Source organism: Somniosus microcephalus, chromosome 1 (assembly GCF_052327205.1).
Source record: "Somniosus microcephalus isolate GS21.2 chromosome 1, FLI_Smic_1.0, whole genome shotgun sequence".
NCBI classification, from domain to species: Eukaryota; Metazoa; Chordata; class Chondrichthyes; order Squaliformes; family Somniosidae; genus Somniosus; species Somniosus microcephalus.
The window spans coordinates 212,611,239-212,637,392 of NC_140987.1; the positions used below are offsets into that span (position 1 = coordinate 212,611,239).

General features: G+C 44.5%; 1 protein-coding gene across 4 annotated transcripts in view; it reads right to left on the reverse strand.

The window, feature by feature from the left end:
• The window catches only part of LOC147124570 (ras-specific guanine nucleotide-releasing factor 2-like), a 361,280-nt gene that overhangs the window by 60,195 nt on the left and 274,931 nt on the right, over positions 1–26,154 (reverse strand). For all 4 annotated transcript variants that reach the window (XM_085989546.1, XM_085989542.1, XM_085989537.1 and 1 more), the window contains 3 exons: positions 25,648–25,754; positions 5,035–5,147; positions 2,980–3,040 (listed from right to left, as the gene is read on the reverse strand). In XM_085989546.1, the coding sequence (XP_085845672.1) occupies positions 2,980–3,040; positions 5,035–5,147; positions 25,648–25,754 (281 nt within the window). The remainder of the gene's footprint in view (positions 1–2,979; positions 3,041–5,034; positions 5,148–25,647; positions 25,755–26,154) is intronic.

The window sequence follows — 26,154 nt, forward strand, 5'->3', positions numbered from 1 at the left end:
GCAGGAAGTAAAAGATATAGGACACGAACGATCAGATCCAGTGCTTTGTAGTTTTGGAAACCGTTATACTGTAGTCATAATTTCATTGATATGCTGAGGTCACTTTAGTCATTGGCTTAGGAGGGTCTGACAACTGAGGGCTTTTTACTATTCCATGCTGAGGACAGAGTACTCAGATCTGATAACTTAATGAATTTGAATTCACACTTCAGATTTCAGAGATTGAAACACTGAACATCCATAGGTGATTCCTAATCAAAACCTCAAGCTCGCTCTTTTAGTCACTCAGGAGTAATCACCTGCAATATTCTGCATCTTCACATTTGTTACATTCAGTATTACAATCTCAGTCAGGTCAGTTTCAAATAAGCAAACCACGGAAAAAACAATTAAACCGCACCTACAAATCTTAAGGGTTACCTCTCAAGACCTAGCCTTGTCAATAATATAAACACTGCTACGTGGAGAGTCCTGGCTGTCATACATTTGTCAGTTGAAGCGTCCTCATGGCTGTTAACGCTGTTGGAACGCTTTTAGCGGCTGCATGCATGGGCGTACTTTAGAGGGGGCGGCAAGGGGAGCAATGATATCCAAAATGGATGAGCGGGTGTCAACTCAGCTTTGCACGGTGATTGACGTCACGCTCTGACTGATTATAATAATTCCAGCGAGCGCAGGCAACAGCAACGCTTCCGACCTGCTTAAAATGGCGGCAGGTGAAAGTGTGGCAGCCGACATTTTTTCCCTGCTAAACTCGCGAATTTCTAGGCCTCAGTGTGAAAAAGAGTTCCATTATATTTCTGTTGTCAATGCACTAATAAAGTTTAAGTACTTCAAGACTTAATAAAATTCAATTGAATCAGGGTGTAGGTAGCAAATCTAAAACTGTACACATTCATTCCAAATGGCCCTCCCTGGCACGTGCTAGCATGATGTGATGAAATAACTCTGTGTTCTGGCATTTGTATTGTTGTTGTTGTTGTACTTGTTAATGTCTGGAATGTTCCACCGGTGTAACCACTAATGCTCCTCCCTAGCCCCGCCCCTCTTCTGGAATGTTCTACCAAGGGCTGGGTCGGTGATGAATGATGGTTGCCCTGTGTTAACTTGATGCCATGTTCTTACTTAATAAAAGCCTTTAGTTTTAAGCTTTAACCTCATGGATTCAGGCAGTTATTTGGCACATCACATGAGTAATCCTATTCTGAGCAAGACCCATGGGGCATGCCGCCTTGGATTATAAGGACAGAGGACATTTTTACTGCAAGAGTTTGTCACTCTTTACTATGAGCGTGTCTTATGTTTTACTGCAAGGGTGTACAATGAAACTATTCTTCAGGGCCTGTTTTAACTTTAACAGCCCAGGGCAACATTAATCCTCATGTAGGTTATCTAGTACATGTATGAATATCTAGATAGATCTAAGCATTGTTTGTTTGGCTTTGCTTCAGATTTAACTATGATTAAATGTTATATTATGCTGTGCCTTTTTTGCAAGGGTATAACCAAGCAGCTATCCACTGGCCTTGACTCAAACAGATGATTCCAAATTTCATCAGAAAGTAGCAGTTGAGATTTTATTTTGGTTCTTGCCTTATGCTGATACACATTCTACCCTCAGTAAACTTGAGTTCATCCAAAACTCTGCTGCCTGTGTCCTAACTCGCACCAAGTCCCGTTCACCCACCACCCCTGTGTTCGCTGAGCAACATTGGCTCCCAGTTAACAACGCCACAATTTTAAAATTCTCATCCTTGTTTTCAAATCCCTCCATGGCCTCGCCCCTCCCTATCTCTGTAATCTCCTCCAGCCCTACAACCCTCTGTGATATCTGCGCTCCTCTAATTCTGGCCGCTTGAGCATCCCCAATTCTAGACGCTCCACTATTGGTGGCCGTGCCTTCAGCTGCCAAGGCCTGAAGCTGTGGAACTCCCTCCCTAAACCTGTACCTTCGTTTAAGACACTCCTTAAAACCTACCTCTTTTCTACCCTAATATCCCCTTATGTGGCTCGGTGTCAAATTTTGTTTTTATAACGCTCCTGTGAAGCGCCTTGGGACGTTTTACTACGTTAAAGGCACCATATAAGTACAAGTTGTTGTTGTTATAAAATTATATTGCTTTTTTGTCATTATTTTCCAAGCACAGTAGTAGGAGTTGAATTTTTGTGGGGGTTCTCCTGACAATCCGCCAGAACTTCAGCGAAAGATCCGCGCAAACCCCAGAAAAACAGATTAAGCATTCTCATGTCAGGTATCACCCAGCCAGATGCAGAGTAAATCTCCCTCTACTCTATCCAAGCAATATGCCTCAACCTCAACCACAGAAGAGCACCCCTACTGTACCAAGGTGACTTTGTTTTCCATTTCGTACACCAGCCATCCTGTGGCCTCTCTAAGTAAGAATGCCAATCAGCATTGAATTAAGGACAGTTTGTGCTGTAGGGCCGTGCCCATTAGGAACTGGACTGAGACTGTCTAAACTGTTACAGGCAGCAGACAGAGGAGACTTTCATGCTATCAGTCTGGGCTGGAGTTGAATCTCGGTCTTAGAGGTGAAAGGCCCTCTAACACATTATGCGATCCATTTCCCCTACAAACGCTGTTAACAAAAACCTCTTATATGTTGATCAGACTCACTTAAGTAAATATTTTAATCTCTCTGTTTAAAATTACAATTTCAATTAGCTTTACATAAATTTACTTAAGCTGTATCATAATTCTATCAGAAGGGCGGTAACTTTAACTTGTGTCTTCTAAGTTAAAAATCATTTAAAGAACAAAACATTTATTCCATATTTAATATCAGAAAAATAAATACCACACAAATGTGGGGTTAGATGAAAGTGGCATCTAAAGGCTACAGTTTATTTTGAATGATCTGTAATGCTGCCTTATTCTTGCTGCTATTAAATTGAACCTAAGAACTACTTCATTAAGTCAGATACCAGGTGGGTTTATTTGTTGATTGACACACTCACCAACTGTATTAAAACTTCCATTCGCAGCTGAGCATCATCCAACTCGTCCTGTGAAAGCGCACTGACAGAGTTTTGTGGATTAGAAGGACGTTCAACACGGAGATCGACAATATTTAACACAATCAATTCATTGCACTGCTAATACATTTGGAGTCATTATTAAATAAAACAGATTAATTAACCTGAAGTTCTTATACACAACATTTGGGATTGCATAAAAAACTAGAAGCATTTGGCATACACAAATAAACTGTATTGCTGGCAATTTCTGTTGAATTGTGGGCAGTTTTGTGTCGAGTATATTAACCCACTCTCTAATAGTTATGCAACTTTAGGCTGCATTGGACTGACACTGTTGGGCTGTGAAGTGATTTTGGGTGTGCACTGACATGAAAGTGGCAGCATAACTTGTGAGTCAACCTGTGACTCCTGAGCACACTACAGCCTCCAGGATGCTGCCTCATACTGCTTAGGCTTTGTACCAGGTGGAGTATAACTAAGGTGGTCCATTGGTCAAAGTTTATAAATTTAATATGGAGTCTTTTTAATGTCATGAGGATGTAGACACTGTCACCCACAGTCTCACAACATGGAAAAGAAATTGATGGGGGGGCAGCGATCTGAGCTTGCGTATAAAGCATGCATCCTCAGAGCTTCATTCTGGTTCGTACAATGCAAAGTGCAGCCTGCAGTATGATTCCAGTCTTGCCAGTTACAGTTGGCATTTTATAGCTTCTAGTCTGAACACAAAGCAATATGGAGTTGGCAGTGTAGTTAGATGCTGCTGGCTTGCACTGTTGTAAACATGTGCCAGTGTCAAATTTGTACCAGAGTACAGAGGCACCATTATAGCACTTACTCTGTAACTTAGCTTTTGTTTAGTGACTTGGCAAAATTGGGTCGCGCCCCCTTTGGGGTGCTAACTTCGCCGGGGCACTACTTTTAGCTCGAAAAAGTTAGCGCCCCCACGCCCGAAATTCACTGGTAGCACCCAAGAGGGTGGCGGGGCGCTACTGGAAGCCGGAGGTGCATCGCCGCAGGGCGGTAACGGTTACCGCTGCCGCTAACCTCCCACTGAATTTCGCGGGAGGCGTTTGTGGCACGCGCCCAGGCGCTAGTTGCTTTGCGCCCCGTTAGGGCGCTAATGGGAGGCGCAAATCAACCAAATTTTTCCCCCTTGATCTCCTAATCTTAATTTTTTAGTATTCTTGCCTCCATTCACCCTAATTCAACTGCTACCACCCCATCTCATTTAACCTATTGGTCTAACACTGTTACTGATACCCTGTTCCCACCTCTCTTCCCCTAGGAGGCCATAGAATGATGCAGCACAGAAAAGGGGCAGCCTATCGAATCTGTGCTGGTGTTTTATCTCCACATGACCAACCGAGTTTAATCTCAATCTTATGCTTGCTCCCCAAACCCTGTAATGTTCTTCATTTTCAAACAGCTATCTAATTCCCTTTCAAAACAATTTATGGTTTTTGCTTCAACAATAGTTTCTGGAAGAGAATGCTGGATTTTTACCACCTTCTGTGCAAATAATTGTTTTCTCTCCTTCCCTTTAATTTTTATTGTGATTATCTTAAATTTGCACCGTCTTGTTATATACCACCAACCAGAAACAATCTGCCACTATTTACCTTCTCATAAACCTTCATAATCTTAAAAGCCTCTATCAGGTCACCCCTTAACCTTCTCAGCCCGACTGAAAACTTCTCTAATTTGTCAAGTCTCTCTTTATAGCTATAACCTCTTATCTCTGCAAACATACCAGTGAATCTACACTGCATCTTTTCCATTGCTTTTATATCCTTTCTATAAAGGGGGACCTAAAATTGTAGACAATACTCCTAGAGTTGCCTAACTAGGATTCAACATCATCTCCTTGCTTTTGCATTCAATGCTTCTAGCTACAAATTGCCTTCAGACCACTGATACCCTAGGATGCTCTAAGAAAACTCTGCCATCCTGTTATTATATTCTTAAGTAAGTTTTCAATGTGGTAAATATAGACCACAACCAGGAATTATTAGCACAGTATAAAAATATCACCTTAAAATGTTGGCTGTGGCTTTCCTTTCTTGGGGTAGAAGATCGTGATCACGCATCACTTCCTCCAACAAATTTACAACGTTTGACTTCAGTTCACGGTTCATTTCGAAATCCTGAGCAATTAGAAAATAATAAACTCGTTAGTATTCATAGGTGGGTGTCCACATTTTGCCAGCAAATCCTTTTATGAAAATCTCTTGATATTTTTATCTGTGTAAACATTCCCTCACAGTCAATTATTTCTCAGTGTTGAAGAGGAAGGTTCATATTTATTGAAGATTTTACCGATACAGCTCATTATTAAGAACATTTCTTTCTCGCAGCCCAATGCACATCTACCATCAACACCACATCGCAAGAACAATCTAACTCAACTTTGTCAACTTTTCCAAGACCTAAAGGCATTTTTCATTTTGTTAAAAACACAGGCAAGCATTGAAGAAGAAAATGTCACTCAGTTATTTGGCCAGTTCCTTCTGAAGGACAATGTACACATCTACCCTATGATGGATTCTGCCTCACACATTTAATCAGAGTAAAAACTTTGCAAAGTTTCTCCATGATCACCAGAATTGCAGGAGGTCTATCCCTCCCTATTTCTCTACTATTCAAATACCTTACGTTGATCAACCAGTTGTGCATATCCAACATTTTTTTTTCATTTCAGATTTCCAGAATTCACAATTTTTCTCCACTATTCAACCACAACTAGTTACATTCTACTGATTTTTCCTTAATTAGAACAGCACAGGAATGATCATATTCTGCTAGAATATCCCAGTTCATACTCAGTAGCACAGGTGATGTGATGTTTGGTGCCCAAAGCACTGGGTGTCCGTTTTCTAAATTATGGGGTGCTGAGGCCCGAAGCATACAAAGCTCTCAATGATACCAATGCTCATTAATGTGATCCAAACGTGTTTCAGACAATTGGCACACCAATTATGTGCCCGGCTCATGCAAATAGCAGGAGGTTCCCGTAATATGAATGCAGGCCCTGAACAGCTTTCCATTAGTTAAGTGCCCATACGAAATAGGTGTTGCAAGGAAAACTCTTCTCTTCAACTGGATCCTTGCTCTAAAAGGTACATTGTTGTTTTTAGTATATGTTTGCAAATTTGCTATATTACTGTTGTTGAACAGAGGAAGGTAGGGATACCTGGAGTTTTCCTGACAGATTCTTAAAGCTGTACAACATTTGCAATCCCTATGGACATATACTTCTATTTGCAGATTTTGGAGGAGGAGTATGACAGGCAGGTGCATTTGCACCTTAGGCGTTCCATTAGAACTCATCCTTATGCTGCTACTATATGAACAGGCCCAAGCTATTCTTTCTGGACATGTCCGAAGACACCTGCATGGGATTTTATGTTTCTCAACTAAGGACATAACAAAGGTATGCACACTTTGCACCCCTTGAGAGCCAGTTGCATTACAGGGATTGCTCTATCAGTGGCCGTATAGGTTACAGCTGCGTTAAACTTTTGTGCAGCAGGCTCTTTCTAAGCAACCATGGGAGATCCCTGTCACATTTCCCAACCTTGACCCCACACTAACGCAGGTCACTCATGTATTGTTTGCCAGGGACAGTGAATTGAAACGTAACAAGCAGCAGAAAAGGCTGCCATTCTACAAATTCTGCATGTGAATGCCTGTTAAACTGGTAACTCCCATGCTTCTTTCAACCTCCAGCAGAAAATGGCGCCTGCATTAGTGAACGACCACAAAGACTATGGGGATGGCTGCTCAGAGTCCAAGGACATGCACCGCAGTTGTTGCTTATGACACCAATGTGTAACCCAAGGACAAGAGCTAAGAATACATGACATGTGGCACATGCTCCCACCAGGGTCTTACTGAGCACACCACAGACATCCTCAAGCAGTGATTAAATGCCTGTACAGATCAGGGGGAGTGCTACAGTAAAGTTCACCAGATATTGTTGGAGCCACAAAAATTGAAAGAGTATTAACTTGACCAAAAGTTAGTAATTGGATATGTTAACAGCTAACAATAATGATTCTGAAGGGTTAGTCTTCCAAAAACAAGATGGAAGGATTGGAGAGCATAGGCAATGGGTAAGCACAGCCACAAGTTATACTGGCAGCCCACACATTCTGTCGTGAATGTGAAATTGCAATGTTCAACATTCAGTGAAAACTGCTTGGTCATGCTCATTCATACAAAGTCTGGCTGGTTATCAATGGATCTGAGAGGGATAAATTTTTACAAATCTGTGCTCCCGGTTGGCAGCCACACCAGTCAGAACACATATCATAAATTCAGGTGTGAGCTGCCCATGATTTAATGCCCATTAAAATGAATGCACGGCCAAATTTCTGATAAAGGCTGGTGGCGAATGATGTTCCCTGCCGCCAGCGTGGACTTGTAAAAATTACCCACAAGGTGCCTCTGGAATTACAGCACCATAGAAATTTAATTTCAGCGGAATCAATTTTTGCAGTTAAAAGCTCTCTGTAGTAGGATAAATTTATATGAAAAAAATCACATATCAAGTCAACCACAATAACCTTTGCCCAAGGCAGGAGGCTACCTAATAATCTGGAATGTACTTATCTCCTGAATGGAACAAAGCAGAATTTAATCGCATGACCCTGGTGTTATTTTTTCACACTGTCTTAACTACAATATGGTCAAATTGCACCTTGAGATAATAGTAACAAGCACATTAATAAAATGCTTCTGCTTTTATAGCAAAATCCAACTAATATCATACAGTACGATTTCAACCCCCTAAGGAAAATCCTAGAGCTATTGTCAACGGTGTGATAACTATAAGCATTGGAGTAATATCCACAGATCACCCTGTGTACACAGAATACACTCCGCTTAAGACCCAGGTCCTGACTTGGTGCTGTTACAAATAAAATATTCATAGTGCATGAGACAAAATAACATTTTTTTTTTTAAAAGGCACAGAATTACCAAAATGCCAGGCCTGCTTTGAAAGCTAATTGGCATGCATGGAAAGAGGGACACCACTGTAGTAATTGTAATTTTCACCATTCACTATCATTCCTGCTATGATCATAGAACCATTAATGTAGAGTTGCAAACTATTAGTAAAAGTTATTTCCTACATTACAACAGTGATTGCGCATCAAAAGTACTTCATTGGTTGTAAAGCATTTTGGGACAATCAATCAATCTACAATAGCAAAATACTGCGGATGCTGGAAATCTGAAATAACAACAGAAAATGCTGGAAATACTCAGCAGGCCAGGCAGCATCCATGGAGAGAGAAACAGAGTTAACGTTTCAGGTCTGGGACCCTTCATCAGAACTGGAAAATGCAGGAAATGTAACAGATATTAAGCAGGTGCAGAGACAGGGCGGGGGGTGGGGTGGTTAGGAGGGGAGGAAGGAATTGAAAGAACATACTGGCCCAGAAATTCGGGTCGGGGGCTTCCCATGGGTGTAAGCCCCCGATCTGCACTTACCTTGCACGCTGGCAGTTGAGCTGTTGGGCCCCGTGGAATTCCAATCCGGGGCCTGACCCAGCTGCCAGCGCGCAGTGCTTGCGTGTCCCAGGGGCGCAGTTAGTTCGATGTGTCCCCTGGGATCATGTGGGCCATGGGCAGCCAATCGGAGGAGGAAAAAGCCCATTCATAAGATTGACAGGAAGACCTGTCAAGACTTATAAATACTATGGCCCCAAAAGAGCAGTAAACCTTCAAATAATTTTTTTTTTTTAAATCACACTTTTTAAATAAACTATAAATTACATTAAATAACTATTTAAACAATAATTTAAATTTTTGAAAAAATAATTTTATATTATAACGGGGCTAAAAATAAACTTACCTTGCTTTAAAGTATTTAAAAATAATAAACCTGTGGAAAAAATGTTTTAATTTTAATTAATTGACCACTTACCTTGTAAAAAGCAGGTCTTACGCCTGCTTTTTAAATTTCTAAATTCTAAAGACTTACCCTCCCAGAGAAACCTGTAAAAAAAACGTAAGTTCAAAGCGCACGCGCAAACTCCCCCACGCACGTGTTCGACCTCTGAACCCCTGCTTTCAGAGGAACGGAAGTGCCGGTTTCCCGCGCATGCGCAGTGCATGCAGAAAACTGGCACTTCCATCGGGCCCACGCGTGAGTACCCCGTGCGTACTCACGCGTTGGAACCCGAATTTCTGGGCCAGTGTGAAAATGTTGCAAATGGGACTTTCAATTCCTTCCTCCCCTCCTAACCCCCCTTCATGGATGCTGCCTGGCCTGCTGAGTATTTCAGCATTTTCTGTTGTTATTTCAATCAATCTTTCCTTCTTTCTCTATCCAATTGTATAATGAGTTCCAAACAGTCACTCAAATCCACCTGCCATTGTTTGGTGATTTAGCCACCAGGCTGCTTGAAATCAGACTCCGTCTGCCACTATAAATACTGCAATTTCATAAACTCTGACTGCCCTGGAACCAAACTCTTTTGGTGGAAAGTTAAAAATAACTGCAGCTGCCAGCCCAGGCACAACTCCTGGTCTAGTTAGTTGATCTCAACCAGGGCAACAGTAGAGGTGCTACATGTGGCCTCAGTGTGCTGGGGCTAGGGAGGAGAAAAATACCCTGAGCAAAGGCTTCCTCTTTGCACTAAATGTGGCTACAAGGTAAACACACAGAAACAATGGGCCTAATTTTGTGGATCGTGCGGGAAATGGGCGGGTTCCCCGAATGTGGGGTTCCGACCCGAAAAAAAATGGGTCAGCCAGCTGCACGCAATTTTCCCTCAAGTGTCCAATTAAGTTCCAGCGTGTGGGCTGCCTTGCTAATTGTCCATTTCCAGTCAGAAAGCCCCACAATATGATGTCATCATTCGTGGTGCTTTCAAGGTCCACAGCAAGCACTGCATCCTCTGAAGGCTTCCAAACGAACCATGCAGGATGGCAGAGGAGCCTGCAGCAGCTGTGGCCAGTGCCAGACCCCAAGCTGCCTCCAAATTCGACGAAGCTTCACTGCAGGCGTTATTGGATGGGGTTAGGGCCCACAGGGAGGTCCTCTTCCCTAGGTCAGGGAGGAAGAGGCCTCCCACTGAGACCAAGGCTGCATGGATGCAGGTGTCAGCAGATGCCAACTCGCTGGGAGTCACCAGAAGAACCTTGGCATTACATCTCTAACTCCTTCCTTGACTCCCCCACAATACCATCCAGAGCCCCCGTCCTCACAGTGGAGGAGGAAGAGGCTGTGCAGCCAGACTCCTCAGAGGAAGCTCCAACCTCTGAGGGCGCAGCGTCAGCAGAAGTAAGCGCACCCAGCACCAGCGCAGACACTCACACCTCAGGGGGACCTTCGGGACATAGAGTAGTGTTGTCACCTGGTGTTTCACAGCTCACAAGTGAGCCTCAGCAGATTCTGGAGACAGGGACAGCAGTGGAGAGTCCTCGTCGGAGGGCGCAGGACTCTGCCAGCTCAGCTCAGCTGTGCTGCATGTCGCCCCTCTGCCTCTGGGTCCATCTGCAAGAAAAGAGGTGATGGATCTCCATGCACAGATGCAGCAGTCTCTGGCAGGTTTTGTCTCCAGGGTCGCTGCGAGTGTGGAGCGAATGGAGGAGTCCATAACGACCATGAGCAGAACCTTTGTGGAGTCATTGGCACATGAACGCATCACCATGGAAAGGTTGGCAACCTCCATGGAGGAGATAAGTCGCCAGGGTATGGAAAACATGGTGAGTGCTCATAAGAGAATGACATCTCTTGAGGAGCGATGGCTATCTATTGAACAGAGAAACCAGACCTTCATGGAAGTCCTTCTGAGTAGGACTGCCAGTGCAGAAACGGGTCCCCATGGCCCCCTAATGCGCAGCAAGGTGCTCTCAAGCCACTTCCAAGCGCTAGCCCCTTCTGGCCTGTGCAACTTCAGGTGAGTGAGCAGCAGCCTGGTGCTCCTGTTGCTGATCCTGCTGTTCTTGGTTCTGCTGCCGCCACCTCTGCTGCTGGAGATCCTCTAATGGCAAGAAGGGAAGAAAAAGGTGTCCCATGCTTCTGGTAGATGCCTCTGCTGAGGAAGCGCTGAGTGAGGGTGACAAGAGGGGCTTCCCAGGAGCTCACATTGGAGAAGTGTGTGAGGCTCCAACCTTCCACAGCTGTACCTAAGCCTTGAACAAGTAGTCCCAAGCCTGCAACAGCAAGGTCCTGCAACCTACAAATGCTCTCCGTTTAAATCTCAGCTTTCCCGAATGACCTGCAGCTGAGAGCAAGCAAGCCGGGATGCTTCATGCCAGGTTTCATCAGCGGGGTTCCCCGCAGGCGTGTTTAGCGTGGGGAACCCTTGAAAATAGCAAGGGCCCCTTAAAATGGCATTAAACATGCCAATAATTGCTGATTAGGGTCCCGACGGCCAGTCCCGCCAGCAGCGGGCGGGACTGAGTCGGCTCGCAGAGAAATGGTGGCCCGAAAGTCGGACGGGGCAGGGAATCAGGCGGGGGGGGGGGGGGGTCGCGACCCCCCAATTCTGCGATTTTCGGCCCCCGCCCGCCTGAAAACCCGCCCGACGGTTGGCAGTAAATCGGGCCCAATGTGTTTATGATTTTGCTACACCAAGTGCACAGAGGAAATCTGTACCTGGATCAGGCCTGATCCTCATGAGAATAGAACACTGATCCAAACTGCTCTTCGGGGAGCAGTTTCCACTAAAGTAGCGAGGTTATGCTGCCATAATTCAGACAGAAGAACTTTTCCTGCCCTCACTGTATCAACATTCCATGAGAGCATCATGATAATAACACTGATCAAACCTGTCTAGACGTTATACCCACAACGGGCTGTAAAACAAATGTTACCAAAAGATGTCACGCTCAATGCTGACATTAAACCAACATATTCTTACCACTGTCCAGGGCCCCAAACACCCCTTCCAGGTGAAACAGCGATTTACTTGTACTTCTTGTAATTTAGTATACTGTATTCGCTGCTCACGATGTGGTCTCCTCTACATTGGGGAGACCAAACGCAGAATGGGTGACCGCTTTGCGGAACACCTCTGTTCAGTCCATAAGGGTGACCCCGAGCTTCCGGTCGCCTGTCATTTTAATTCACCGCTCCATTCCCACTCGGACCTCACCGTCCTTGGCCTCTTGCATTGTTCCAATGAAGCTCAACGTAAGCTCGAGGAACAGCACCTCCTCTTTCGATTAGGCACGTTACAGCCTTCTGGACTCAACATAGAGTTCAACAATTTCAGACCATACCCTCTGCCCCTATCATTTTTTTTTCATTTTTTTTTTTTCTCTCTCCCACATGGCAGCTCTTTCATTCTGCCATTGCCATTTACACTTCTCTAGAGTCATCTTTTGTTTCTTAACTTGTCCCATTACCATCTCCTTTTGCCTTGCACCATTTCTTAATCTCTAATGACAGGTTGAGGAGAGCATTATGCTGTCAGAAAGGGACTAGGGGAGCGATATTTAAAGGCGACCGCTTCCTGCCTTTTTTTGTCAGTGACATTTTTGCAACCACGCATTCTGAGAGAGAGAGAGAGACTTCTGGAGAGATTCAACGCTGTGTGAAGGAGTTTTGAGTACTGAGCAGCACTTTGCAGGTTTATTTGGATTTGCCCTTCCTTGCTTCACCAGCGTCTCGCTCCTCGGCCTTTGTGCCTTAAGACAGGTGTGAAGCACCTGATTTAGTGCTCCAATCACCTCCAGGGGCGATAAAAGCCAAGTTTGCTGTTGGAGGCGATAATTAGCGCCAGGCGCTAAACTTTGCGCCCGGCCAATAATGGCGCCCCAAATGGGGCGATACCGAATTTTTCCCCCAATGTCTCTTAACCTCTCCTGCCTTCCATCCTATCACAGACCTTCCCTGTTGTTCTTTCCTCCCCTCCCTCCTTTCCCTGCCCCTACACTTGCTTAAAAACCTGTTCCATCTCCAGCTTTTTCCAGTTCTGACGAAAGGTCATCGACCTGAAAGGTTAACTCTGCTTCTCTCGCATTTTCAGCATTTCCAGCATTTTCTGTTTTTATTTCAGATTTCCAGCATCTGCAGTGTTTTGCTTTTTTATATTCTTACAACTCCCTGCTAAAGTTTGAAACATTGCTGATATCTTTCATTATCCATGGTTTTTTACACAGCGTAAGATTCCAAACAATAAATAAGTAACATCATTGACTTTTCAGAGTGGCCTGAAAGTTTTGTCTCATGATTTTCCTTTTTTGTTTGCTTTCCCCTAATTTCCTCCACTCCTCTCCCTTGTGGCATTAACTCACACAGGCTTGGGTACAGTCCTGTGGTTGACACTGCTGTCCAGTCACCATTGGCAGGTTACTTGAGACCTTCATGAAAACTCAGGGTTTTGACAAAGGGTTTATGTCTGAAGTGTTAACTTATCCTTTCTCTTTACAGATGCTGACAGACCTGCTGTGCTTTTCCAGCAATTTTCTTTCCAATTTCCATCATTTGCCTCTTTTTTTAACCATCCTGCTTTATATGTCTCAGTTCCACGCTGGCTAGTACATTCACCAACTAAGACATCACAAGGCTTTCTGGGCAATACAAAAGTATCGAAAGCCATTGGTTTCTCGTCAAATAACACATGCATACGCTTGGTTCCTACACATGGATTTTTTGTAACTCTTAAGAGCATTAATAATTCATTAATATTTGACCTTTGCATGCCAGCCCTTAAAAGGCAGCCTTGGCATCCAGCATTCAAAGAGGATAAATGGCAGGAAAGATGGCAGAGGCTGTGTTTTCCTCATTTCAATGTTTTACATGCACCCACCCAAAAGTACTGCTCGGCCTATCTCGTGAAATTAAATGGGGGGAGGGGTCTACATATGTTTCTTAATGAGTTCTTCAAAATCATACAAATTATAAATAAAACAAAAGTCGCTTGGTATGTTGGTCTCTGTGAATAAGGAAAATGATTTAAAAACTGCAAGTTTTGTAGCTCTTAAGATTAATGCACATTTTCAGTTTACTGGGCGTTATTTGTTTCTATGGTTGATTATAAGACCATTCTCATGTGACGGGCGACATCAAAATTGATCCCATCTTAAGTTCAGTTACTACTACAATATTTTTTCGATTCTTGGCTCCTTTCTAATCTGATTGCATCGCAGCATCGAGGAAAGCTGAGAGTGTACTAGCGCCACAAGGTATTGTCAAATTGTCAAAAGTATTTCCACGCTCACAGAGCAGATCTGACATACTTGCCCTAAAATTTCTGGCAATTACAATTTTCTGCTGCAGGTTTTGAGTGGCCACTGCAGAAGTGGCTGTCAAACTCCTGTTCAAACAAAGCAACAGCGCCTCTAATTAATTTGATTCCGTCAAAGGCTTGGCTAGCATTCTAGAATAAAAGACATAATCCCTCGAGGGTTTTAATGCAGGATAGACACCACCTTGCTCCATCTCTTATTTTTGTAGTAATTAGATCAGATAAGGCAAAGAGACTTCAAATATCATAACTCTTGGGAAAAAAATTCCTAATTTGCATAGGATGTTATCTGTCAGCCAATTTGAAATCAGTACAGATATCTAAAATAAATATTAAAATATATTCTTTTTTTCCTGGTGAAGCAACTAATGCCTCCTCATGAAATTTTTTGAGCTCAGGAACTGTCAGATGTACATTGGAGCATTTTTACTCTAATGAGCCAATTACACTGCAATTTCTGTGTCAATGTAATTACATCAACACAAAACTTGCAGTGTAACTGACAAGTGAACCTGCCAAACTGACCGTTCTGATGTTGGGTTATCCCCCAAAATATTAACTTGTCTTTTCTCTTTACAGAGGATGACAGAGGGTGCTGCATATTTGCAGCTTTTTCTGGTTTAGTGGCAGAGCAGTAATATTTTACCTATGTTCTGTGTGACATAGTTATGAGTGATTTAGTTCCTATGGTCCAATCTGGAGTACAGTTTATACCAGATTCACTGGGGCTAAAATTGGTCTTCTGTGGTAGCGCAAAACAGGCAAAAGCGAATCGGCAGCCTGTTTTACAGCCACATGGTTTTCTTTTCCATTGAAGCCAATTCGTTATCGCCTGTTTTGTGCTACTGCAATTTCACCCTAATAAATCCCCTGGACCTGATGACGAACATCTATGGGTTTTGAAAGAGTTGGCTATCGAGATAGTGGATGCACTGTGGGTTGGTTGTCATTTTCCAAAATTCCCTAGATTCTAGAACGGTTCCCGCGGATTGGAAGGTAGCAAATGTAACCCCACTATTTAAGAAAGGAGGGAGAGAGAAAATGGGGAACTACAGATCAGTTAGCCTGACATCAGTAGCATGCTAGAAATGCTAGAATCTATCAGTAAGGACATGGTAACAGGGCACTTAGAAAATAATAATAGGATTGGGCAGAGTCAACACGGATTTATGAAAGGGAAATTATGTTTGACTAATCTGTTAGAGTTTTTTGAGGTTGTAACTAGCAGAATAGGTAAGGGGGAACCAGTGGATGTGGTGTATTAGGATTTTTAGAAGGCATTCGATAAGGTGCCACACAAGAGGTTATTAAACAAAACTGAGGCTCATGGGATTGGGGATAATATACTAGCATGGATTGAGGATTGGTTAACAGACAGAAAACAGAGAGTAGGAATAAACGGGTCATTTTCGGGTTGGCAGGCTGTAACTAGTGGGGTACCACAAGGATCAGTGCTTGGGCCTCAGCTATTCACAATCTACATCAATGATTTGGATGAGGGGACCAAATGTAATATATCCAAGTTTGCTGATGATACAAAGCTAGGTGGGAATGTAAGTTGTGAGGAGGATGCAAGGAGGCTTCAAGGGGATATAGACAGGCTAAGTGAGTGGGCAAGAACATGGCAAATGGAAAATAATGTGGAGAAATGTGAAGTTATTCACTTTGGTAGGAAAAATAGAAAAGCAGGGTATTTTTAAATGGTGAAAGATTGGGAAATGGTGTTCAGAGGGACCTGGGTGTCCTTGTACACAAATCACTGAAAGTTAACATGCAGGTACAGCAAGCAATTAGGAAAGCAAATGGTATGTTGGCCTTTATTACAAAGGGATTGGAATTTGAGTATAAGAGTAAAGGGGGGGAAATTAAGTTGCGCCCCCTTTGGGGCGCTAACTTTGCTGGGGCGCTACTTTTAGCGCCCTGAAAAAATTAGCGCCCCCACGGCCGAAATTCAACAGTAGCGCCCCAAGAGGGAAGCGGGGTGCTACTGGAAGCGCCCCGCCTCCCTCTTGGGGCGCTGTGAGTGAATATCGCGGTGCTGCGGCACGTTACGCCGTGGTATTGCAGGCCTTCCTCCCCTTCTTAAAGGGGAGGGGCCTAGTGCAGCACGACCCGGGGCCCAGCTGGGCCACCAGGGATCGGAGTGCCGGCAAAAGAGCCCAGCACTCAAGAGAAGTACCGGGCTCACGGAGCGCAGCCGGCACTCTGCGGGGGGGGCTGAAGAGGAGGCCGGGGACAGCAGAGGGGGCAGGCGCTGGCAGGCGGCCAGCAACAAAAATGGCTGCCAGGCACCGCCCCTTTAATTTGCGCCGCCCCGGCTGCAGGTAGATCCCCCTGACACCCTTGGACATAGCGTCCAGCGGTAAGTCGGGGGTGCTACCGAAGATCGTGGCCGGGGCACGAGCGGGGAGCTGCGCACAGTGGTGACTTGATTGTTGGCGGCGCAGTGCCGCGGGGCACTAACGGGAGGCACAAAGCAACCGAATTTTTAGGCCAAGACGTCTTACTGCAATTATATAGGGCCCTGGTGAGACCACACCTGGAGTATTGTGTACAGTTTTGGTCTCCTTACCTAAGGAAGGATATACTTGCCATAGAGGGAGTCCAACGAAGATTCACCAGACTGATTCCTGGGATGGGGGGATTGTCCTAGGAGGACAGATTGAGTAGACTAGGCCTATATTCTCTAAAGTTTAGAAGAATGAGAGGTGATCTCATTGAAACATACAGAATTCTTACAGGGCTTGACAGGGTAGATGCAGGGAGGATGTTTCCCCTGGCTGGGGAGTCTAGAACCAGGGGTCACAGTCTCAGAATAAGGGGTCGGCCATTTAGGACTGAGATGAGGAGGAATGTCTTCACTCAGAGGGTGCTGAATCTATGGAATTCTCCACCCCAGAGGGCTGTGGATGCTCAGTTGTTGAGTATATTGAAGACAGACATCGATAGATTTTTGAATATTAAGGGAATCAAGGGATACAGGGATAGTGCAGGAAAGTGGAGATGAGGTAGAAGATCAGCCATGATCTTATTGCATGGTGGAGCAGGCTCGAAGGGCTAAATGGCCTATTCCTGCTCCTATTTCTTATGTTCTTATGTTCTAATACTGTATCAAACTTTATAGTGTAAGTGGGGTTTAGTATGAATTAGGACTTAGATAGTGAGCTTGCGTCCACTTTCAGCCATCTGTTCCTCATGTTGTTTAGCCTTGTTCTAGCAACCACCTGACACCTGGAGCTTATCCCCCCCAACAAGTTATTTACAAGACATAACTAGACATCAAGGCCCGGGGGATACCAAAATCAGAAAAGGAGTACTGCAAGAAGTGCAGAACCCTAATATGAATATGGCATTCATTACTTTAAATAGTTCTGGCACGCGCTCTGGATGCCTATGGAGAAGCCCGATGTAATATGGTGGCGGCGCACTTCCAGCTTGAAATGAGCATGCGCTTCCTGCCCGCCATATTGGAGGTTTAGGTGCTCATTTAGCGGCCAAAAGATGGGCGCAACACAATCGAATTTCTAGGCCCTAGTTGTTGACCAACACTTTAGGGGCAAAATTAGGTGCCTTTGCACCTCCCGTTGGCGCTAACGGGGTGCAAATGGCTTTGCGACTGGGTGTGGCGCTGACATATTTGGCAGGAGTTTTGCGGTGGCGCTATGGCGTTGCGCCCCAATCTCCTTCACCCGGAGAGCATGACATCATTGCCATGTGCATCATCCTGGTAATGCCCCGGACCCGAAATTGACTTCCACCCCCTGCAATAGCGCCCATCGAAAACACTGACAGATGCAGGAGGCGTGCATCGGGCAGCTGGCCGCTTCAGGGGCAATGATTAAAGGCGAGCTGGCTGAGGTCAGTAAAAAAAGACTTACCTTTGTTGTTCCAGTTTTTTCACAGGTTCCTGGATATAGTAATCTGGGATGTTATGATTAAGGTTATCCACCAGGTGGTGCTGTAGCCAATGCTGCTGCTAAGGTCAGAGGTTTACTTCCTGTCAAGGTCAGAGGTTTGCTTCCTGTCAAGGTCAGCAAAGGTGGAATGCCAGGATGCAGGCATGATGTTTGTTACTCTGTTTGTTAATAAAATACTCGTACTAGTTCCAAGATATCACCTCTTCGAGTTCTTGTTCCACTACATTGATTTATCACATTTGGCGATGAGGTAAAAAGGACCCTGGATAAAGAAGAGAAGTCTGCCAGGACTTTTAAACAACAAAATCACGAGCTAAAGTTAGCTACCAGTTGGAAGAGAGCATGGCTGCCACGGTAGGAACGGTTTCCGCTTTTGATAGTCAAGCACAAACCTGGGAGGAATACTGTGAAGTGTTGGGTTATTTTTTCGAAGCAAATGAAATAAATTATGCCGGAAAAAGGAAAGCCATTCTGCTTAGTTCAGTGGGAAGCCAGACCTACAATTTGATGAGGAATCTGCTCAGTCCTGAAAAGCCTGGAGACAAATCATTTGTTGAATTAATGGCTTTGCTAAAAGAACATTTCAACCCTAAGCCTAGTGAGATTGTACAGCGGTTCAAGTTTAATTCAAGGAACAGGAAAGAGGAAGAGAGCGGAATGGACTATGTAGCGGTGTTGCGTAAATTAGCACAAGATTGCAATTATGGGAACAACCTGAAGGAAATGCTGCGAGATAGGCTAGTTTGTGGAATTATGGACGACCGAATGCAGCGTAGATTATTATCCGAGACTGGGCTTACTTATGAAAAAGCATTGGAACTTGCTCAAGCCATAGAGACAGTGAACCGACATGTAAAAGAAATACAGGATTCAGACAGGGCTAATGCTATGCAAGTTGCAGGTCAGGTTGTTGTGCACAAGTTGAACATGCGTCAGAAACCACAACGTGAGCATGTGAAGGCATGTTATAGATGCAAGGGTGATCACCTGGTGAGTGAATGCCAGTTTCTGGAGGAAAAGTGCAACAAGTGTGGGAAACAAGGACACATAAAACGAGCTTGCAGGGCAAAATCATCTGTGGAGGAATCCAAACCAAAAGGGGAGGACAGCAAAACCAAGGGAGAGAAGTGAAAAAACATGGAGCACACCACATCAGCGGGGAAGCTGAGGAAGAAGAGGACATGTTTATAGTGTATAGCATGTTAGAGAACATTCCAAAAGTGGCTCCTATCACATTGCAACTGACAGTAAATGACTCTAAGGTGAACTTTGAAGTGGATACAGGGTGCGGCGTGACCATAATGAACAAGGCAGAGTACTCAAAATTGTGGAACCGTGCAAAAGTTCCAGAGTTAAAGCCTTGCTCCCTGCATCTTAAAACATATACAGGTGAATGAGTAGCGACATTAGGTACAGCTAATGTAACTGTGCAACACAGGGACACAGTGGAACAGCTACCTGTAGTTATAGTATCGGGTACTGGACCAAACCTGTTAGGTCGGGGCTGGATAAAATAACTTAAATTAGACTGGGGAGCAGTACATCAAATAGATGCAGGCAAACAGTTGACTTTGCAAGAAGTGTTGAGTGAACATGAGAATATGTTCAAGGAGGAACTTGGCACATTTAATGGCCCCCCAGCTAAGATTTATGTAGACAAGGAGGCACCGCCAAGGTTTTTTAAACAACGACCTGTGCCTTATGCCATGAAGCCAAAGGTAGATGCTGAGCTTGACCGTCTATTGAGAGAGAACATACTGGAGCCGGTGAAATATTCGGAATGGGCAGCTCCCATAGTACCTGTTTTAAAACCGGACAATTCGGTAAGACTCTGTGGAGACTATAAATTGACAGTCAATCGGGTGTCCAAACTAGAGCAGTATCCTATTCCCAAAACAGAGGATCTCTTTGCAAACCTGGCTGGAGGAAAGAAATTCACAAAGTTGGATATGAGTCATGCCTACTTGCAGATTACACTGGATGACGAATCAAAGAAGTATGTCACCATAAATACACACAAGGGCTTGTTTACATATAACCGCTTACCGTTTAGTGTCTCATCTAGTCCAGCTATCTTCCAGAGGACAATCAAAGGTGTACTGCAAGGGATTCCACATGTTTCCATCTATCTGGATGACATTCTGGTGATGGGAAGAACCGACCAGGAGCATCTGAGCACTCTGAGAGAGGTACTACAGAGATTGGAGAGGGCAGGGTTCCGGCTCAAGAGGAGTAAGTGCACTTTCCTGGGGAATGAGGCAGTGTTCCTGGGACACAGAGTGGACGCCACCGGGCTCCATCCACTCAAGGAGAAGGTACAAGCACTGCAGGACGCCCCTGCTCCTACAAATGTGACTGAGTTAAAAGCTTACCTGGGACTGCTGAACTATTATAACAGGTTTTTACCAAACTTGTCAACTGTGTTAGCACCTCTTCACACACTACTGCGCAAGGAGACACAGTGGCAGTGGGGAGAGGAGCAGGGGGTTTCATTTGAACAGTCCAAGAAACTGATGCTGTCGTCGGATGTGCTGGTTCACTACAGTGCAGAGAAAGACATCATTCTCTCTTGTGACGCTTCACCTTACGGGGTGGGGGCAGTTCTTTCACACTGCATGGATGATGGAACTGAAAGACCAATAGGGTTTATGTTCCGAACTCTAACACCAGCGGAAAAAAACTATTCCCAGTTAGACAAAGAGGGGTTAGCAGTAATGTTTGGGTTACAGAGGTTCCACAAGTACATATATGGCAGGAAGTTCACCATATGCACCGATCATAAACCTCTTCTCTCTCTTTTCAATGAAATGAAAGCAGTTCCACAGATGGTGTCACCCCGGATCCAGAGGTGGGCAGTGACGTTGCGGGCATATGAGTATGTCATCGTCTACAAGGCGGGCAAGTACCATGGGAACGCAGATGCCTTGAGCCTTATTCCACTGCCAGGCACACCTATCCGTGCAGCTCCAGAGGACAGAGTTTTGATGTTGGAGGACACTGACACAGCACTTGTGACTGCAGAGCAAGTAAGAACATGGACAGGTAAAGATCCAGTACTGTCTAGAGTTCGAGAATATGTGGTGAGGGGATGGCCACAGCATCCAGAAGGGGCTGACTTCACACCCTACAGTGTCAGGAAAACAGAGCTGAGTGTGCAGGGTGGTTGCGTGTTGTGGGGAGCACGAGTGATTATTCCACAGCCAGCACGACAGTCTATCCTAGAGCAACTACATCAGTGTCATCCTGGGGTCTCGCGTATGAAAGCCTTGGCTAGGAGTTACTTGTGGTGGCCAAAGCTAGATGAGGAGATAGAAAATCTAGTCAAGACATGCAGCACTTGTCAGGAACACCGGAAGGCACCAGCAGCGGCTCCTCTCCACCCCTGGGAGTGGCCGGATAAACCATGGAGAAGATTGCACTTAGATTATGCGGGTCCATTCATGGGGAAGATGTTCCTCATAATCATTGATGCACATTCCAAATGGATGGATGTTTATCCTGTAAATTCTGCTTCCGCCACTACTACTATAGACTGCCTGCGTCGGAGGTTCAGTAATCAAGGGCTACCGGAGATCGTGGTGAGTGACAATGCCACTTGTTTTGTGAGTACAGAGACAAAAGAGTTCTTGAGAAAAAATGGCATAGTGCAGGTGACCTCGGCTCCATATCATCCGTCCTCGAATGGACTTGCAAAGAGAGCCGTACAAACATTTAAGGAGATGATGAAAAAAAGTGCAGAAGGGAGTTTAGCAGCCAAAGTGTCACGGGTTCTGTTCAGCTACAGAATAACACCTCAATCCACCACAGGACTCCCTCCTGCTGAGATGTTATTAGGTCGTAGACTACGCTCCACTCTTGACCTTGTCCACCCAGACCTAAAAAGGAAAATGGAAAACAGACAAAACAAACAAAAAGAGAACCATGACAAAAGAACAAAGAGCCGAAGTTTTGGAGAAGGAGATGCGGTCCTTACCAGGAATTTCAGTTATGGACCAAAGTGGATTCCTGGCTTCATAGACTCAATGACAGGTCCAGTATCATGCAAGGTCATGTTGGGAGATGGTAGGGTAGTACGCAGACATGTAGATCAGATACTTCCCAGACAAGGAGAAATTGAAATGAAGGTTCCAGGTGCAATGACTGAAGACAGGGTTGCCCCCAGTTATCCAAGTGCATCTGTGGTGCCACCCCCAGGGACAGAGACAATTCCACAGGAACCTATTCGTCAAGAGGAAACCATCATTGCAGAGTCAGATACTCTGAGCACTGCTCAGGAGCAGCTGGTGGCTTCACCACAAACAAGCAGGGACTTTACTGTTAGACGTTCACAAAGGACTCGCAAGCCACCAGAGAGATTGATACTGAACTGTTAGATTCGTCAAGTATGGAACATGATGAATGGAGACTCCTTATGTGACCCTCAGGAATGGTTGTCTGTTAAGAAATTCATACTGAAATCTTAAGGGAGGAGGGATATAGTAATCTGGGATGTTATGATTAAGGTTATCCACCAGGTGGTGCTGTAGCCAATGCTGCTGCTAAGGTCAGAGGTTTGCTTCCTGTTAAGGTCAGAGGTTTGCTTCCTGTCAAGGTCAGAGGTTTGCTTCCTGTCAAGGTCAGCAAAGGTGGAACGCCAGGATGCAGGCATGATGTTTGTTACTCTGTTTGTTAATAAAATACTTGTACTAGTTCCAAGATATCACCTCTTCGAGTTCTTGTTCCACTACATGGATTTATCACACTGCCCATGCTCGATCAGCCTGACACGGGATCGCGGCTGCCTCAGTGGTCCAGGTAGATACGTTTTAAATTGCAGAGCCTGCAGCGATGGTCCTTCCCTTTAAGGGAGGGAAGGAGCCTTTGAACACGACAGCGCTGCACGGCCCAGTGTGCATCGCTGCTGAAGTCTCTGCCCCGCTCTCCGACGTTAGCGCCCTAAGAAGGAAGTGGAGCGCTTGATTTAGCTCTCCACTTCCCTCTTGGGGTGCTAAAACTCAATTTTGTGGTCGCCTGGGTGCTAATAAAGTTAACACCCAGACGATGTTAGCGCCCCAAAATGGTTGATACTGAATTTTTCCCCCTTTGTTTTAGCAGGTCTGAGAATCAGACTCATTTGTCTTGTTTGGAGTCACCAGAACTAATATTGCTCCCTCCACCTGAACCTTCTGTAAAATTCTTGGGATGAGAGAGAATGGAGGGATACAAGCAAGGTATTCAGAAACATTGGGCTGGATTTTGCCAATGGGGAGCTTTTGGAGGCGGGACTCCCACTTGTCGGGTTTTTGTCCTGCCTCCATCGACTTCTGGCCAACCCATGCTATTTTCCCTTGGTTGACCTTGTTAATCCCACCCAGCGGGCTTAGCAGGCCAATTAAGGGGAAGCTGGTTACAGAGAACATCAGCATATGATGTTTCATCTGTCAAAATTTTTTGACAGATGAATTGTCATCTTTTGACAGCTCTGTGAAGCTGTCAAACACTGACATTCTCTGTAGTTTGATGAGTTCTTGAATTAAAGACTCATCAAACCTCTTTCTTTAGCAGAAATTAGATGATTGTTGCATTGGAGAATGCAGCAGCCATCTGTCATCTCTGCCAGTTAGATGCAAGACTCTCTGCATCCCCAACGACTGAAGCCTGCAGGAAGAAACAAAGGTAAGTAAACTTTTTCTAACACTTTCCACTCACCTTACATACTCACCTCTGTACACTTGCACCCATCGCTTACCTTCACAGCGCACTTTTGCACCCCTCCGATCCATACAGACCCACTCCTTGCCTCGGTGACCCTGGCGGGGTTCGTAGCCTTCGGGAAGCCCACACTTGTGTGGGTAAAATAGGGATAATCCTCTTATCTGCCTGTTAACTACCTGTTAACAGGCAGTTAAGTGGCTGTAATCCCCTTCCTGCCTCCAGGAGATGGGACCCGGTGCGGGTGGGCTACCCGCCTCCTGGGAAGATGGCACGGAGGCAGGTTGGGGGTGGGATGGGTACCCGCCCCCAGATTCTGCCATTTTCCCGGCAGTCCCGCCTCCAAACCCACCTCCCCAGGGCTGGCAAGATCGCGCCCTTTCTATCCCAAAAAATTAGGGGTGGTAGAGGGGCTATAGGCATCATCAGATCTATTTCTGAGTAATACCATCCATCAAAGTTGAATATGGACAATGAGTTGTCACTGCATGGAATGCTGCCTTGCTCAAGGGGGGAATTGCTGCATTCTGCAGTCCTCATGAGATGCTGGGTAGCAAACATTTTCTTAAACAATGAAGAGAAGCTGGCACTAATGCTATGTTAGGAATGGTGACTGTCAACTAAATCAAGAAATAATTCTCAGTAAAAAAGATTTGAGAATATACCTTACTTGGAAGCAGAAGTTAAAACAGGAAAAGATGAGACTCTGTTAGAGGCTCTGATTCTTAGTACAGGGCTGGAGCAACCAAAGGTCCCAAAGAAGCACTGTGCTATGGGATGGCAGGTCTAATTTTACTATATGTGGAGGAAAAGTGAATGTGGAAGAAAAACAAATACCTTTCAAAAATACCAGAGAGAACTTTCTGTTATGTATATTACTGTACAACTAGAAATATTAAACCAAGTATGCCTGAAGCAGACATCTCATTGAATTCACTTATCACTAACTCATTATAAATAAATTCATTTTATGGGGCTAATGGAAGCTCTGAAATAGCTCTGTCTCCAACCACTGTAGACACTAAAGTGATCTGATTTTATTTTATTTTTTATACTAGTTTATCAGCGTATTCTGGGAAAGAATAATAATCTCAATATATGGATTATAAATGGCAATAACTTGAGTTATCCTTAATTATCTCTATTAACTAACTGTTACCCCTTTTTATTTAAGATGCAAGTGCTAATCCATTGAGAGGTTTTTGACATAATCACACAATAAAAAAACTTTGCAACATATGCAGCAAAATTAGTTTGAGGCTGTAGTGGCTTTTTAAAATCTCATGTATTGTGGCTTATTTAAGGGAAAACAAATCAAGGCAGTACTGCCTCATATTTGTCACAGTCAGCTCATTTAAATATTTTTCTGGTGTTGCTGATGTATAGGACATGGTGATGTGTTGGGAGTGTCGGGGTGGAATCTGGGAGCTGCTGGTTTCCCGTGGCACATCTCAAACCACTTTCTACCGACACCTGGGTTTACCGCTGTCAACTAAATGATTTTATGCTTTATTCTAATCACACAAAAATGTTTTCACCCGAAGTACACAGTTACCAGGTTCACAGCTCAAATTAAACAGAGCTACCTGCGTGATTTATTAGTCTAACAATCTATCACATTACAACCACATTAAAGAAACATTTTACTTTTTAATCAATCTTCCATCATAATAAATTGCACAAGAAATTTCACAACAGAAAACGATCAGTATACTTCACGGTTCAGAAAAGTGAACAACACGTTGTGGGAAACAGGTTATTTACTTAATGGGAATTGTTTGAATTTGTGTTGTGTACCACTGGTCTAATGCTCTAAAATTCTGTACCTGAGAATGCTTGGAAACCCAGTGTCGAAGGACATTCAAAACACGGTTTGTAGCCGCCCTACGTATTAGAAACTCTTTGTCACACATGCGCTCTGAGTTGTTAAATCCTACAAAAAGGGAAAAAGGACAGTTTTAGTAACAGAACAGAGCTATAAATCATCACCTTTTTATGTATCTGTATCATACCAGAAACAATCCCTTAGAAAAGTTTAGATTCAGGATCAGCCTCTCACTAGCAAGCAGCAATAAGTGCTAGGTGAGGAAATCAACTATAAGGCACAGATTTTCCGTTTAATAAGTCCCATAAATATCGGCCGATGACATATTGGCCCAGAAATATCTGGAAAAATATTGGCGAATTCACGGCGCCTGTCATTATTGGTGCGTAAAAAACCCAACAATTTGTGGTGAAGAAGAGATATGCCAGGAGTTCCGATTCACCACAAATTGCTGGACATTTTGCATCGCTGTGCGCCACCGTTAGCCTCGACAAAACCAAAAAATTTG